Raw genomic sequence first — 16,316 nt, 5'->3', positions numbered from 1 at the left:
AGTTAGGGAGAGAGCAGGCAAGACAAAAAGACACGTCTTTTTAGAGAGGGGAGGCAAAGAAGAGGTAGCCACTAACCCTGAACCTCATGTGTTCTCCCAGGCCTAGCACCTGGGGGACACAGCTCCATCGGGAATTGCTGCGGGTAGGGCAAGGGTGGCATTAATCTGATTCCTGGGGGGCCCCATTTAATCCTGCAAGGCACTTGTGTAATACAGCGATGACTGCAGCACAGATACACTACCCACCCCTGTGCACTGACGCAACATGGGCCTTCATGCTGCGATGCAGCATCGGATCATCACAAAGCAAACCAGCGTGGTCGGCCAGGACAGAAGTAGCAGCCTTGGAAAGGGCTGAAGGGTGCAGGGTAGAGATCCGGCCGTGGTTCACCCAGGTGGCAGCCAGCCCTCAAGATGGGTTTCCTGGCAGCTTTATCCCAGCATCCCAACTGTGGTAAATCACTGCCAGCGCTGGCCTGTTCTAATTCATGCTCACTCCCCTGCTCACTGGCACTTCAGAGCTGTCAGAGGAGACGCAGCACGCTGTGTAATTAGCAGCTGGAGCATTACTTGCCTGACAGCAAATGCATATTGCTCTGTCAACAGGGCTGTGCGTCAGCCATGCTGCTGTCAGTCACAGGGCTTGTGGAACTGCTGCGTGAAGAGGGAGGCAGGCTCAGGGATTGTTTCCTCACATAACGCAGGGAGAGCGCAGATGGCAGCTGTGGGAGGGGCAGGGCAGAGGAGGAGGTTCCTTCTGGCCAAGCTGGCTAGGCAATTGCTTACAGCCACAACAATGGAATGAAGCACTGAAGAGGAGGTAACTAGACAGGCTGGTGAAGCCTTACAAGTCTAGCTGTTTGGTGCTGGGGCAGCTCTCCAGGCACCAATCCGAGCCCTATGCTTTCAGGATATGCTGTATCCACACCCCCATCTCTGGCATTACCAGAGATATTCCTACCTGGATTGGGGAGGGGGGCGGGGAATAAAAAAAAATTGTGCAGAAATCCCACCTGCCCCAACGCACACAACCCAGTGTGACTGTCACCACAGAGAAATAGAGTAGGACCTACACTAAGTGCTGAGAGTGGAATGTTTAGATGGGTCACATGGAGATAGGGGTTTGTAGGTGTGTGAAAGAGGGGGCTTTGAGGACTGCTATTGGTTCACATTTTAAACCATCTCTCCTCCTACCTGTCTGGTTTTTGCTGATGTCTCTATGTAGGGGATCCCGTAATTCCTGGCCAGGTCCTGTGCTTGCCGGGTTTCCACTGTCCGGGCTGGAAGATCACACTTGTTTCCCACCAGCACCATGGGGACATCGTCTGAATCCTTCACTCTCTTGATCTGCTCTCTGCAGAGACAGAGATGCCGAAGTGAGGAGAGGAAAAGCCAGGGGAGGAGCCATTTCATTATCACAATGACAACAGCAGCTAGTTTCAGAGAGATCCTCGTGGGAGCAGAGCACATGCCACTTGTAATAGATAGGAACAGAATTTCGCTCCACTAATACAAGCCCCAGTGAAAGTCAACAGAATTTGTGCTTCTAAGTCATTTAGGTGCTTTATGAAAATCCCACTCTTTGTCCATTTATTCTGTGGAACAAAGACAAGCTCGTACATTTTAAAAATGATTATATGGGGCATGTGTTATTGGAAGGCTGGGGACGAGAGGCAAAGCCTACAGCCCAAAGTGCGCCTTTGGCTCCAGGATAAACAAGGTGTGTGCTTAGCTTTGACCTGTCACAAGGTCTTGGGGGTTATCTGGAACAGCTTCCCTCTATCAGCAACAAAACTACAGCCAGGCTCAATACTGTAATCCCAGAGCCATCAGTCAGCTGTCCAGGAGCAAAGAAACATCCCCTATTCCGGAGCAGGAACAAAGTCTCACTCGCTCATATGGAAAGGCAAAACAATGAACATGGACCCAAGTGCCACAGTCATTGGCTGGGATCTGCTGGCCAATCTGAATTGAGTGAAGAGAAAGAATGCTCAGGACCATGAGCTGATGGATTCTGCGGTGTTTTTCCTAGGCAATGACTGTGCCCCTTGGTTATTCGCCCCGCTGGAAGAACAGATGTATGGTCTAAATAAAAAGCTACACCCATGCCACTCTTCCCCCCCCCCCCCCCCAACAAGGCATTGTGAATCCCTCTCATTATTCCACCCCAAGTTCGGATACTGATTCAACATGTTCAGAATCCCCTGGAGGTGAGAAGCAGCAAATTAGTACACTGACCTCTTGGCCTTTCAGTCCTGGAGCCCTGGTTTCAAATCCTGATGTTCACAAGTGAACGGACTCATCATCTCAGTTCCCATTTGTCCACATTGCAAAACCACAGCCTGCACTATGGACCCAATTCAGCAAAGCACGTATGTATGTGCTCAACTTTCCTCAGCTTCAGTGGAAACTAAGTACATGCTTAAGTGCTGTGCTAAATCAGGGTCTCTATAACCAGCCTCGTCTACTCCAAGAGACACACCTTGGGCTGGAATAACAAGGGATGTTGCAGGCAGTTGCTGCCTTATGCCAATGTAGGTTCACAGGATCCTGATCTTCCAGGGTCCCTGCATACATACACACCCCATTTCCCCTCCTCCGGATTTTCCTTCCACACTCCTGTCTGATCCCATCGCCTGGGAGCTGTGGCAGAGACCAAGAGCCACTGACCACATGGATGAAGGGTATCGCTAGAACCCCTGGAATATAACGATGAAGAGATGTGGTACAAAGGATAATGAGGGTCACCACAGGCTGGGGGTGGAGGCTTCCAGATGCACAAAAACCATCACTGGAGGGAGAAATAGGGAACCTGGTCATACGTGGGGTGTAGGGGCTGGAGGAGGCCTGCAAAGTGTTACTTCGTATAAGATCCTGGCAAAAATCTAGGGCTGGCCTTGGTAGCAAATCAGGACTGAGGTGCATTGGCTGGTGTGGAACAGTAAAGGGTGTTACAAATAAGATCTGAAGTGCACTGGCAGAGCTGTGGGCTGGGGCTCAGGATTGGGACAACGGGGGCTGCTGCAGATCAGGATTGAAGTGCACTGGCAGAGCTGGGATTGCAGAGGGGCTGCAGGTCAGGATTGAGGTGCACTGGCAGAGCTGCTAAGGCCTTGCACAGTGTCAATCTACCCTTTACTTAGCTAAGCCCATAAGTAACCATTAGCCCCCTGCAGCCCTTTGTGCATGTGCGTCAGCCACTGTCTGAACAGTTCCACTCTATCAGCTTGGCTTTCAGACTCCAGCTCCTGCAGCCTCTCCAGGTCATCCAGCATGAATGACTGCTGGGCACCACCCTGCAGAGCAAACCTCCTTCTAGCAGTCAAAGATGCTACTGTTCTAGGCATTCAGGGCTGGAGCATGGTCACTCAGCACTTCCTTCTAGGAGGGCCTGATCCTTGGGAGCCCAAGAAGCCACGAACCTTTTCACTGCCTCAGATGTTTGCTGAACATGCTCCTTGCCTCACGCTCTGGAGCATCCCATTCCTTTGTCTGCCGGCCTGTGAAACATGCTTACAAAGATTCCCTCCCGCAATTCCTACTGCAAACAGACTACTTGCTGGCTGCATCCACAAAGCCCCTCCTGCCCCTGAATCAAGTCCTGGGGAGAAGATGTAAGGCAGCTGGGTTATGGTGAGACGCCAGGGCCACACCACAAAATCACACTCTCCCCAGACTGGGCCAGCCGCTTGCTCCTTGGGTGGCAACCAGAGAGCGGCCATCGCCTTGGGTACATTAGTCCCTCCCACCACCAAACTGTGTGTGGTGTCTGGGTATAAAGCAGGAGAGGCAGCCTGGTGCAGTGGATAGGGCACTAGTCTGGGAGCCAGGAGACCTACGTTCTATTCCCAGCTCTGACAGTGATCTTCTGGGGGACCGCAGGCAACTCACCTCACCCCCCTTTATCTGTCTTGTTTATTCACATTATATACTCTTCAGGGCCTCTCCCTAGCTGTGTGCTCTGCAATTCGAGCAAGTGGCTGAAGCCGTCCTGCCTATCAGGCACGCTGCCTCTCCTTACCCTAGCCTGTTCTCCCCTCCTCTGTCAGCTTTCCTGCACAGCAGGAGCTGCTGAGATCAGTTTCACTCGCAGTGCAATGCCATTAATTAGAGATGGAAGGGATCAGCTCTCTCTTTAGTCATCGTAAACACTTAAACGTTACATTACCAAGTCCCCCAAGGCCACCAGCAATCCCCCGCGGATGGATTTTCTCAGAGCCAGACATTAGCCGCCTGCTCCTTCCCTTCCCTGGGGAATGGCAGCTTGAGGTAATTGTCTTTGCTGGCAGCCAGCGCTCCCACAGCAGACACGCCTGGTCTTGGCAGGTGGCACAGAACACCAGCCAGGCCTGCCCTTTAAAATGGGAGGCAGCCCAGCAGCCCTGGCCATAAGGGAAGAGTTCTGCAGGGGATACTGACCGGTACTGGTGAATATCTTCAAAGGATTTCGTATTGTTAATGGCGAAGACGCACAGGAAGCCCTCTCCCGTCCGCATGTATTGGTCTCGCATGGCGCTGTACTCCTCTTGACCCGCCGTGTCCAAGATGTCTAACAGACAGGTCTCTCCGTCAATGACTACCTGCTTTCTGTAGGAATCCTGTAGGACCAAGAGAAAGAGACAGTTAACACGGGTGCATGTGTGTTTTCCGCTGCTTGAGCCTTGGGTTCCAATCCTGACATACTGCAGCTAACAAACAGAAGGGAGTTTCGTCTCACTCTAGACGCCCGCAGTGGATGTTTGCACACACCCCACCCATCCCCACCCCATTTGCCATGATTAGGAGCCTCAATTCGGCAGGGACTGGAATGGCAGGGAGAGAGACGTTGGCCGGGGTATGTAGGAACCTAGGACCAGAGTAGCAGGGGGTGCTGCAGGTCAGGACTGTGGTGCACTGGCAGCACGTCTCTGAGCCCAGGACTGGAATAGAAGAGGGTACTGCCAGTCAGGACTATGACACACTGGCTACGCTGTGCAGAGGGGACTTACACAATCTCTGCCTGCGTTACGCCTGGCTCTAGCTAGCCTTAAATACTGACTCAGTCCCTTTAAAAAATGGAAGTGAGGGGTGGGGAGATGGGAGGGAGAGCTGCAGAACAGATTTCCCAGCTGCTGCCAAAGCAGCAGCTAACACACCTCTGTTCCACCTATTTCCGACACTGTCTCCCAGCAGACAAGGTGCGCCTTTCACACTAGTGCCACCCAGCCCCAGACAGCTATTTTTCTAACTTTATTTAGTACAGACTAAACCCTCCTCGTGCCTCCTTTTCTGATGCAGCTTTTCTTAGGGAGCTGCAAGACACAGTGGTGGTTCAGTCACCTCCTACGGCCAGGCCTAGGGACATGCAAACAAGTAAACAGAGTGTGGGCAAGCAGGGGCTGGAGTTCATGTGAGTAACTGACACCTCCAACCACTTCCACTCATAATGCCCTAGTGCAGCTTGTAGCTAATCAGTCCTGGAAATTGAAGACAGAGAAAACCTGCTAAATCATCCAGTCCAGCCTTTGCCAACATAGTACTTCTCACTATGGGAGATGTTCTACCACATCTCATCAATTCTAGCCTTGACTGGCCCAGCTGCCAGACCTCCCAGCAATTCCCCTGGGAATTCCGGAGACTAGGACATCTCACTTGCAAAGATTTTCCTTGTACTCCCTTCTAGAAATCCAGCCCACTGCTGCCAGTCATTAGCCAGCTCAGAGCTGCCAAGATTTCCAGACGTCACTAATGATTTTAGGTGCTATAAGACGCTCGACTATCTGCAAATCCGGCACATAGAAAAAGCACCTTAAGTTGGGCATCCAAGATCACTAATGTCTATCCCTTTTGCCTGAATGTTGGTTGGTTGGTAGCAAACACTATAGTTAAGGTTGCCAACTGGTTTCAATTATAACCCCTTGTTTTCACTCAGACTTCTCAAAAAATTCCCTTGGGCAGCGGGCACTTCCCACAATGTCCAATGTTAGAGTTTGGACAGCTGAAAGAAAATCCATTCAGTTATGCAAAAGCCCCAAATACTTTCCCCCCCGTAGAACTGATTGCTGCTACCCATTTTTCACATGGAGAAGACAAAAATGACTGAACCTTGAAATCTGATGAGTCATGTCAATTGGCTCATTCTGGAATGTTCCAGTTTAGAAAGTATGTTTGGGTGTGAAAAAGTTACAAGCAATTAAAAAAAGGCACTTATGAAGATTTGCAGGGGGAATCTGTTAAGAGTTTTTAAAGCAGGGCCTCATAAAGCCTTGCCCCTTAGGCGACATCACACTTCCTCCCTGCCTAATCTGACCACCGGGGATGCTACAGGGACAATCTGCATGGAAAGAGGATGTCATGTTTCATGCAAACCACAGAAACAGCTTAGTCTTTTGCTTCCCACCAGTTTAACCTCAAAAGCATAAAGCACACAACCAAATGCCTTCATAGCAAGAAAAGGGGTGGGAGGGAAATCACAGGTGTTGGGGGAAAAAAATCATCCCAGATCCTACAATTTAAGAATCGTTCTGCAGCTCTGGCTGTGTTCTGTGATATTTTGTAAATTCTAAGCCTTCATTTTAAAACCAAATTTCAGTGTTTAGCTCTTTCAGTTGCTAAGGTTCAGCCACCATAATGTAAACAGATGGGTTATAACCCCTTCACAAGAAAAACTGGACTCTGGCCAAAGAGCAGCAGAAGCAGAGGTCAGTGACATGATCGAAGGCTGTAGACTGAGGTAATGAAGTCAACATTCCCTTTGTTCATGGCTAGGAGATCAACCACCAAGCACACCTTATAAACACTCCATACTCTACAGTGAGGCCTGAAACCAGATCCACAGGGATCCATGAAGTCAAAAGAATCCAGAGCTGTGACCGTTTCAATATTCCTTCCCAAAAAGGGAAGGCTAGAGACAGAGCAGTAGCAGAAGAGACCAACAATGTTGAGCGACTGCTTGGCAAGATTCCAGCCACTGTAAAGGCGATTGACATCCTGCCCTCTAAGGAGGCATTCACATTCCCCATCAATAACGTACCTGAAGCCTGCCTGATGCCTTTCACTAGCCAAGAGAAGCACGGGTCTGGTCTCTGAGATCACAGCCCACTGCTCCACTGGCCCCAGGCGTATAAACAGGTGGAACTCCACCTGCAAACACAGTTCGCTTGTCCACGGAAATGGCTTAACCAACTCCTATCAAAGCTGGTCTTATCCAGGAAAGAGATGGGGAATCTGCGGTCAGAAATGCTTGGATCTGTCTCTGAGTGGAAAGAATCCAGATTCAGCAAGGCGTTCACGACGCAGACAAAACAGTCCTATGTGCCTAGATTGGGGGCGTGGGGGGGAATCCAATGATGGATGAGAAGAAACCCTTTTCCCCTTAGACTACAGCAATATAACTGGTTGGATGTGGGATATGCTTTCCCTAGCCACTTTAATCTCTTCCTGTGTACTAAGGTGTCCCATGAAGGTGATGCAGCCAGGGGCCAGCGTGTTGGCATTCAACGATCAATAGCTCTTCCACAATTAAACAACATCTTCACAACCATTCCAAACCTCCTCTTGGTGCTGGCAGCAAGGGAGGAAGCCTTCAGAGATCAGTCTGTGTATGTCAGGTTACTACTAGCCGGATCCTTCATTAACTGACAAGACAGTATCCACATTCCGTTCACTACCCAGGGAAGGATGGCTGAAGGGAACCAAAAACTCCAAGTGAAACTCCAGCTAAACTTCTGAGTTTGGCCTGAGGTTGCAGTGAACCCAGGGTCACCTGGAAAGGTTCCTAACTCTCAACAAAGCTGGGGCTCAGTTTCAAGTTCATAACAGAACCAGAAACAGGTGAGTTCCTTGAGGTTTTGTTGAGAATGTTTTGCATTTTTTCAGGTCTGACAGGGTAAGATGGGATCTAAGGTTCCCAGGAGATATTACCAGGAAATCATTTCAAGGGAAGAATTTACTGGTTTTCTGCCCAGCTTGAACCAAAAATGCCATGGAGTTTTCTTTCATTGTTCATGTTACTTTCTGCTTCATCCCCTCCCTAAACCAGGCACCATCATTTGTGCCCCTCCTTTTGCCAGCTGCCAAGTCATGAAGACACTGTCGTAACAGGGGCTGGCATTATACTTGGCAGCACCTCCAAGGCATGCGCGCACGTATCAGACCACTGGAGCCAGGATCCCGGCCACCTGCAGTATCCACCATGTCAAAACTTGCCAGTTCTAAGAGTCCCTTAAACCTGACAACACTCCCTACATACACTCCATATACTACAGAAAGGGGCTCATCTAAGGCTGAGCTGAGCTCATCAGAGGAACAGTGACTGAGACCCTCCTCCCACTTCATATGCGCTGAGCTCAACAAGACAGAACAAACTGCTATACCCATTGTTACAGAGACAGCAGCTTAGCTGCTTGTCATATCCCAGAGGCACACTGACAGTGGCCCAGGCAGCTCAGACAACTGAGCTTCCTGAAGCCACAGCCAGAAAGGCTAAGCAAGAGACCCAGTGGGAGAGCTCGAAGGGTCGGACTGAGACATGTAGGACCTGTTCCAAGGCACTGGGAGACTCTGGCTTGCATGCTTTCCAAACATCTCTCGTCCAGTACAACTCCTCTTAGGCGCAGAAAGAATGCAACCCCAAGAAAAGGGCATCATCCCCAGACATGCCAGGCAGGGTTTCCTTGAGGCTCACAGTTCTCCTCTAGCACAATTTCACAGCAATTCAGCTCGGCACCAAATCTGCAGGCAGGGGATTTGCTGTATCTGCCTGAGCCTGGCTCAGTGAGTTTCATTTATAACAGGAGATTTATGGCGGAGAGGAAGCTTGAAGGCTAGTTTTGATGCACAAGAATGGAGCTGAGGACTCCTCAGCGAGGGAGCTGCTGTTATTGCAGTAGTCCAACCCAGGGCCTAGATACAGGATGAATGCAAAGTGCAGCAAGAAGAATTCTCCATATTCGTTGGGGGACATTAAGTGTGTTCATTCCAGTTATCAATAATGGGAGCCAGCTACCTAATCCCTGAATTATGCCCCTTAGACCACAGGACCATCCTGTCCAGTATCCTGCCTCCAATTGTTGCTTCTACCCAGTTCTTCAGAGGTAGGTTGATAAAGCTCCCATAATGCCCCAGCTGAGGGTGTTACAGTGTATTTTTAGGAAGATGCAGTTGCGACTGAAAGGAGATTCCTTCCTGACATCCACAGGCACAGCATACTAGTTTAACTCCACGGGGGACCTGGGAGCAGCAGGCAAATATAGTTAAGTGAAAGGAGGAAAACTATTTTATCAGAGCAGTGAAAGCCTCAGTGATTTGAGGTTCCTATGAGAGTATGAAGTGGCAGAGGGCATGGTGCAGGGGGAACCTTAGATACCTAAGGGAAGGGACTGCCTGGCCAGCACATAGCAGATGAGGGGAAAGTAAGTGTTTCAGAGGCACAGGAGGTGCAGGCGTGCGCTAGAGAGGAGATGGTAAAAGCATGCCGGCGGCAGGGGACAGCGCTCAGGGTTTACATTCCCAGCACTGTGTTTCCATGGAGCAAATCTCTGCAGCACATGTGAACAGTACAGCAGGTACACCAGAGTCCAGCCTGTGAGGCTGGAGGGGACAACAGAGGTTGAAAAGGTCAGGGCACTCTCCCCTCCTGTCCATTATCCAGTGAGGGGAGGGGCCGTTTCCACCTCTCTCAGTCCAAGGCAAGAGCAGGGCTCTGCTCCTCAGAGTGCTGTGGAAACCTCTGCTTCCCAGCACAGACATCTCCTGTCATGTTGGCCTGTCACCGCGCTTTCCCCCAAAACGACCTAGAGTAGATTTCTAAGAAAGCGTGGGAGCTTCTGCAGCAACAACTCAGAAGAGGGGCTCGGGCAGAAAAGCCTAAGGGTACATCTACACTGCCATTAAAAACCGTGGCTGGCCCGTAGCAGGTGATTTAGCTTGGGCTGAGGGGCTGCTTAACCGCAGTGCAGATGTTCAGGCTCAGACTAGAGCCCAGGCCCTAGGACCCTGCGAGATGGACTCTAACTTCAGTTTGCCGCACACAGTCATTCTAGATCAGGGGTGGGCAAACTTTTTGGCCTGAGGACCGCATCGGGGTTTGTAAATTGTATGGAGGGCTGGTTAGGCGAGGGGGTCGTGGCCCGGCCCCCACCTCCTATCTGCCCCTCCTCCTGGACTCCTGCCCCATCCAACCCCCCCATTCCCTGACAGCCCCTCCAGGACCCCTGCCCCATCCACACACACCTCTGCTCCCTGTCCCGACTGCCCCCTGCCACCCCATCCAACCCCCCCTCCTTCCTCACTGCCCCCCTGGGATCCCTGCTCCCCTGCCCCCAATCAACCCCCATTCCATCCCCCTCAACCACCCCGACCCCTATCCACACCCTCACTTCCTGACCACCACCCCGAAACTCCCTTGCCCTCTATCCAAACCCCCATGCTCCCTGCCCCCTTACCCTACTGCCTGGAGCACCAGTGGCTGGCAGCACTACAGCTGCACCGGCCGGCTGCAGCTGGGCCATGCTGCCACCGCCACCACACAGCATAGAGACTGGATGAGGCCAGGCTCTGCAGCTGCGCTGCCCCAGGAGCTCACAGCCCCACTGCCCAGAGCATTGCGCTAGAGCGAGCGAACTGAGGCTGTGGGGGTTGGGGGGACAGCAGAAGAGGTGCCAGGGGCTAGCCTCCCGGGCCAGGAGTTCGGGGGACGGTCCCAACAGTCCCGTGGGCTGTAGTTTGCCCACCTCTGTTTTAGATTCTGCCCACATGGTGGCTGAAGCCATAGGAGGAGGGAAGGCTTTGTGGTTAAGCTGTAGGCCTGGGACTCAAGAGATCTGGCGTCAATCCCCGGTTCTGCCACAGACTCCCTGTGTGACCTTGGACAAGTCACTTAATCTCTCTCGGCCTCATCTCCCAGTTTGTCTATATAGGTTGCAAGCTCTTTAAGGCAACTGCTGTGTATATATAGTGCCTGACACAGCAGGGCTCTGACCCCAAGTGGGGCCTTCAAGGCATCATATAACAGTGATACTAGCAAAAAGCCGTGTTTAGACATCAGCACAAACTCCTCAAACAGTGAGGACAGGGAGTTCTTGTCTGAGAAACACAATACATTTCTGGGCTATGAATTCCTAGGGCTAATTGCTAATACCCTTTCAGACACAGGGCGGACAGGCCCAGCGTCCACCAGCATTTCAAGCACAAGGTTACACAGACCTACTCTCGGCAAGGTTAGGTAACAGAGTGGTTAAAACGCTGCTGCCACCAGCACTGTGTCTACATTAGTGCTCTCGCCATTGAGGCCCCTGTTGAGCTGGACTGGTGGCAATGGCAAGGGCAGGGGGCTGAATTTTAAAGAAAGCAGAGTAGCTCCTTATTATTTGAAGGGAAGCAAAGCAGTTCTGTTCAGGAGATTATGCCACATCCCTCACCACAATCTGAGCACTTTAGAAGGGTTAATCCTTTCTTTTGACAATACAGTAACAACACTCATATAGCACTTTGCATCAGCAGATCTCACAGCGCTTCACAGAGTCAGTATCATTGTTCCCATTTTACAGAAGGGGAAACTAAGTCTCTTTACCCCTCTATGCCTTTTTTGGTCATCCCGCAGGCCAATGGCAGAATGGGGAACAGTCCCAGTTCAGTGCTCCGTCCACTGCCTCCCAAAGGAAACAGAGTCAGTCACCATCCAGAGTAAAGACAGACACAAATAGACATTAAAGACCTTATGCAAACTTCCTTCTGCCCACAAGTCTTCAATTGCACCTCAAGTCCTGATCTGAAGCAGCTCATACAAACCCAACTGTCATAAACAGATAGCTAAGGGTTAATGTCTCTTCCACCTGAAGCACCTGACCAGAGGACCAATCAGGAAACCGGATTTTTTCAACTCTGGGTGGAGGGAAGTTTGTGTCTGAGTCTTTGTTTTCTGTCTGCCTGCTTTCTCTGAGCTTTGGAGAAGTAGTTCTGTTTTCTAATCTTCTGTTTCTAAGTGTAAGGACAAAGAGATCAGATAATAAGTTATATGGTTTCTTTTCTTTGGTATTTGCATGAATATAAGTGCTGGAGTGCTTTGATTTGTATTCTTTTTGAATAAGGCTGTTTATTCAATATTCTTTTAAGCAATTAACCCTGTATTGTGTCACCTTAATACAGAGAGACCATTTGTATGTATTTTTCTTTCTTTTTATATAAAGCTTTCTTTTAAGACCTGTTGAAGTTTTCTTTACTGGGAAATTTCAGGAAAATTGAGTCTGTACTCACCAGGGAATTGGTGGGAGGAAGAAATCAGGGGAGATATCTGTGAGTGTGTTGAATTTGCTAGCCTGATTTTGCATTTCCTCTGGGTGAAGAGGAAAGTGCTTTTGTTTCCAGGACTGGAAACGGAGAGGGGGAGTCACTCTGTTTGGATTCACAGAGCTTGTGTCTGTGTATCTCTCCAGGAGCACCTGGAGGGGGGAAGGGAAAAAGGATTATTTCCCTTTGTTGTGAGACTCAAGGGATTTGGGTCTTGGGGTCCCCAGGGAAGGTTTTTCAGGGGGACCAGAGTGCCCCAAAACACTCTAATTTTTTGGGTGGTGGCAGCAAGTACCAGGTCCAAGCTGGTAACTAAGCTTGGAGGTTTTCATGCTAACCCCCATATTTTGGACGCTAAGGTCCAAATCTGGGACTAAGGTTATGACACCAACCCCTTAGGCCCCCCGCAGAAGTTCCATCAAACACACCTCAATCCTAGCCCCCAACTCCCTCTGCTATTCAGCCCATCCAACACCCTGACCTGCAGCACCTACCGCTATTCCAACCAAGGGCCTCTCCTCAGCAGATTCAGTCACCTGCCCAAAGTCAGGTCACTGCAATCCCCTGACTCACTTATGGGTTCCATGGCAACATGTAGTAGCTTTGTGAAGTGGAGGAACATCCCCCGGAGACTTAGGCTGAGACCAAACTAAAGGCATTTTAATTTGGGACAGAATCGAGATTTGAACCCAGCTCCCCAAGGATGGAAGGTCAGAGAATTAGCTGCCCAGCCCCAGAAAAGGGAGCTCTTGATTTTAAGGGAGCGCCAGCCACCTAAGGAAGCTGATCCTTCCACCAGCTGCAGAAGCCTCGGATGGATACAAGATCCTGTATTTTCACTCTCTCTCATTCACTCTCACTCCTCCAACTGGTAGTTTTCCCACCAGATCTGGCCTGTGTTTCTCCTCTGCCGTTACCTATTCGAGCTCAACTGTGCTTTCAAGAAGAGAATGTGTGTACTGGAAGCACAAGCAGTCAAACGTTAGAAAAGCTGAACCTCACCTCCTATGGCTGAAGCGTGAGTTCTCAACGGGGAAGTTGCAGGGAGGCACAGGTTGCAAATGCCCTTTCCCATCTTTCTACTGGGAGAGGTGTCCCACCTAGCTGGGAAGGCCTGGTAAAGGAAAGGGTCAGAACTACAGGGCTAGAGCCAACACTGGAGTTGTAATTCAGGTCTTAGGCTTGGCTTCTCAGATTTGATCTCTCCATGTTTTAACTCTGAATTCTCTGGTTAAAACAAACAGCCCCTGGAATCCACCACAAAGTTAAAAAGTTGAAGATCATATAAAAAACTCAGACTCACTCCCCATCTCAGAGTCTGCAGGCTGCTCACCTCTATCGTGGGGTCATATTCATCAACAAAATGGTTTTGAATAAGCTGTATTGTCAAAGCGCTCTTCCCAACGCCACCTGCTCCAACCACCACCAGCTTATACTCGGTCATCTTCCCGCTGACCCCAGCTCAGGGTCTCCAGCAGCACCAACACCTGCAAGGACAGAGATACAGACACCATCAGCATTAGGTCAGTGCTTCTCTCTTGCCACCTAGCTTTGCTGCACCAGAGCCAGGCAGGAGAAAGCCAGCAGTGGCTATGCACAGCGACACAGCAAGAGGCACTGGTACAAAGTGGGGGCAGCTGCGGTTAGAAAGGATAACCCCATTGCATGAGTATCTGGGGTCTCCCATTCCCACAAAACCCAGCCAGCTACTACTGATTTTTATTATTTGTATTCTAGCAGGAACTATGTGCCCCCACAGAAACTGGGGCTGTACAAATGGAGTCAGAGAATCTGAGAATTTGGCAAGACAGACAAAGCGTGTGAGGGAAACACAGGCACGGAGGAGCAAGGTGCCTGGCCCAAGATCACACAGCAGGTGAGTGACAGAGCTGGGAACACAACCCAAATCTCCTGGCTCCTGTCCAGACCCTTAAAAGCCCAGGCTGCCTCCCATTCTAGAGTGTTTTAAAAAGGCTTTCCAATGCATGGACACTATGCTTAGGCAGACAGGTGAATGTATGATGCTATTGTCCAACCCATTCTCCTGTGAAAATGAGTTTCAGATGATGATGACGACGACGACGACGACGGATAACGACAGTAGCAGCAACAGCAATGTGATCTTCCTTTGGAAGAAATCCAATCACTGGGGGACCCAGGGCTACATCGTTCTCTGGTGTAACCTGGCTCAAGTCAATGGAATTACAGCAGGGACAAATTCTACCCACAGACTGCACTACCCTCTCTTTCCCCCAAACACATGCAAATCATCCCGCCCTCCAAATATTCACTTGCGAGACAATCAAATTAGGAAGGAAAAAACCTAAGGACCTATAACCTCTTTTATGCTTTCCTATGCCACTAAATTCCCTGGAAATGTATCCATATGTGACACAGTGAACTGTCACATGGGAAGGAAAAAAAACCTGCCCAAGTAGCTGACTCCAATCAACCACTCCTCTCAGAGGCTGCTGGGAATAGGTGGGGACATGGAGTTAATATAAGCCAGACCCAATTGATGGCAGAGAGAGGGTAACACCCAAGATAACTGGAGGCTGAAGGAGCACCAAGGGAAAAAATGGCTCCAGAGAGGGGCTGGAAAAGAGGCACACACATTGGGAACAAGGTACAGAGTTTGGGGAGAGTTGGGCACAGGCTTGGAAACATGTCCCTAGGAAACTCCTAACTTACCTGAGATGTAAGAGAACATACGGGGAAGTGGAACTAAAGACTGGGTGTAGACGATAACCCAAACACAGATACACCTCTTTGCTAAGTACCACAGCAGCCCCTCTGGCCTCTTTTTCTCCCCCCAGCATGTCTGTGGTGGTCAGGTCATCCCAGCCTGCCTGGCCATGGCTGAGTACCTTTGGGGACTGTGGGATCTGGGGCTTTGTTGGAGGGCCAGTTCACCCTCGTGACTGTCTGCCAAACTCCCTGGGGTGGGTTAGAATCCACTGGTTCACACTATCTGAGTTCATATCTTTTTCCTTCTGTCACACAGTGCTCTGCCTTTGGAGGTTGACTGGTTTTATTCTGCGTTTATGGTCAGATTGCTATTTGAATGGAAATTCATTCAAATTTAAATCTGAATTCATCTTGCTTAAAAGTATGTGAATGTTGCCTAAAACTGGAGGGGGGGCAGGAGGGGAGAAGTCATCTAAAATAGAGAACTTTGGTGGTAAGACCTATTATCTGGCATCCATCATCAGTAACAGAAGTCACTTCAAATAATCAGAAAAAAATCAATCTGAATTAAAACTCATTCATAAATTCTATCCTAAACTGAACACCGTGCACTTCTACAGCATGCGCCATCCGATGCTCTCAATGCGACTGCATACATTCATGGGTTGAGCGGTTAGGTAAGGAAGTCATCGTTTTACAGATGGGGAAGCTGAGGAATAGATTAAAGACAAAACTGGCACCTAACTTGCCCAATTTAAAGGGACCTGATTCTCAGATAGTGCTGAGTACCCGCCCTATGAAAATCAGGCCCTTTTAGAGAGGTCTCAAGTTGGGTGCCCAAAATCACTAGTCAAGTTTGAAAATCTTGGCGTAAAAGTCTGATTTTAACCAAATCAATGTTGTTAATATTAACAGCACAGCTGGGAGTAGAACTCAGGAGTTCTGACTTCCAGCCCCTGCCCTAATCACTAGGCAGCACTAACCTTTTTTTTTTTTTAAGCAAGCTTTTTGGCTATATGCCACCATCTTCAGAATTGAGTTAAACAATTAGAATCATAGAATATCAGGGTTGGAAGAGACCTCAGGAGGTCATCTAGTCCAACCCCCTGCTCAAAGCAGGACCAATTCCCAACTAAGTCATCGCAGCCAAGGCTCTGTAAAGCCTGACCTTAAAACCTCTAAGGAAGGAGATTCCTCCACCTCCCTAGGTAACCCATTCCAGTGCTTCACCACCCTCCTAGTGAAAAAGTTTTTTTCTAATATCCAACCTAAACCTCCCCCACTACAATTTGAGACTATTACTCCTTGTTCTGTCATGTGGTACCAGCCCAAGATCGATAACTGTTCTGTCCATTCACAAA

At 49.7% G+C, this 16,316-nt stretch overlaps 1 protein-coding gene across 4 annotated transcripts in view; it reads right to left on the bottom strand.

Annotated features, from left to right (window-relative positions):
- Window positions 1-16,316, bottom strand: part of HRAS (HRas proto-oncogene, GTPase) — a 77,080-nt gene that overhangs the window by 5,427 nt on the left and 55,337 nt on the right. For all 4 annotated transcript variants that reach the window (XM_030560709.1, XM_030560708.1, XM_030560711.1 and 1 more), the window contains 3 exons: window positions 13,601-13,754; window positions 4,420-4,598; window positions 1,195-1,354 (listed from right to left, as the gene is read on the bottom strand). In XM_030560709.1, the coding sequence (XP_030416569.1) occupies window positions 1,195-1,354; window positions 4,420-4,598; window positions 13,601-13,711 (450 nt within the window). In that variant the 5' untranslated portion in view covers window positions 13,712-13,754. The remainder of the gene's footprint in view (window positions 1-1,194; window positions 1,355-4,419; window positions 4,599-13,600; window positions 13,755-16,316) is intronic.

Source organism: Gopherus evgoodei, chromosome 4, assembly GCF_007399415.2.
Source record: "Gopherus evgoodei ecotype Sinaloan lineage chromosome 4, rGopEvg1_v1.p, whole genome shotgun sequence".
In the NCBI taxonomy this organism is placed as follows: Eukaryota; Metazoa; Chordata; order Testudines; family Testudinidae; genus Gopherus; species Gopherus evgoodei.
Note: the sequence above shows the minus strand (reverse complement) of the source record. Positions and strands in the feature narration are given on the sequence as shown.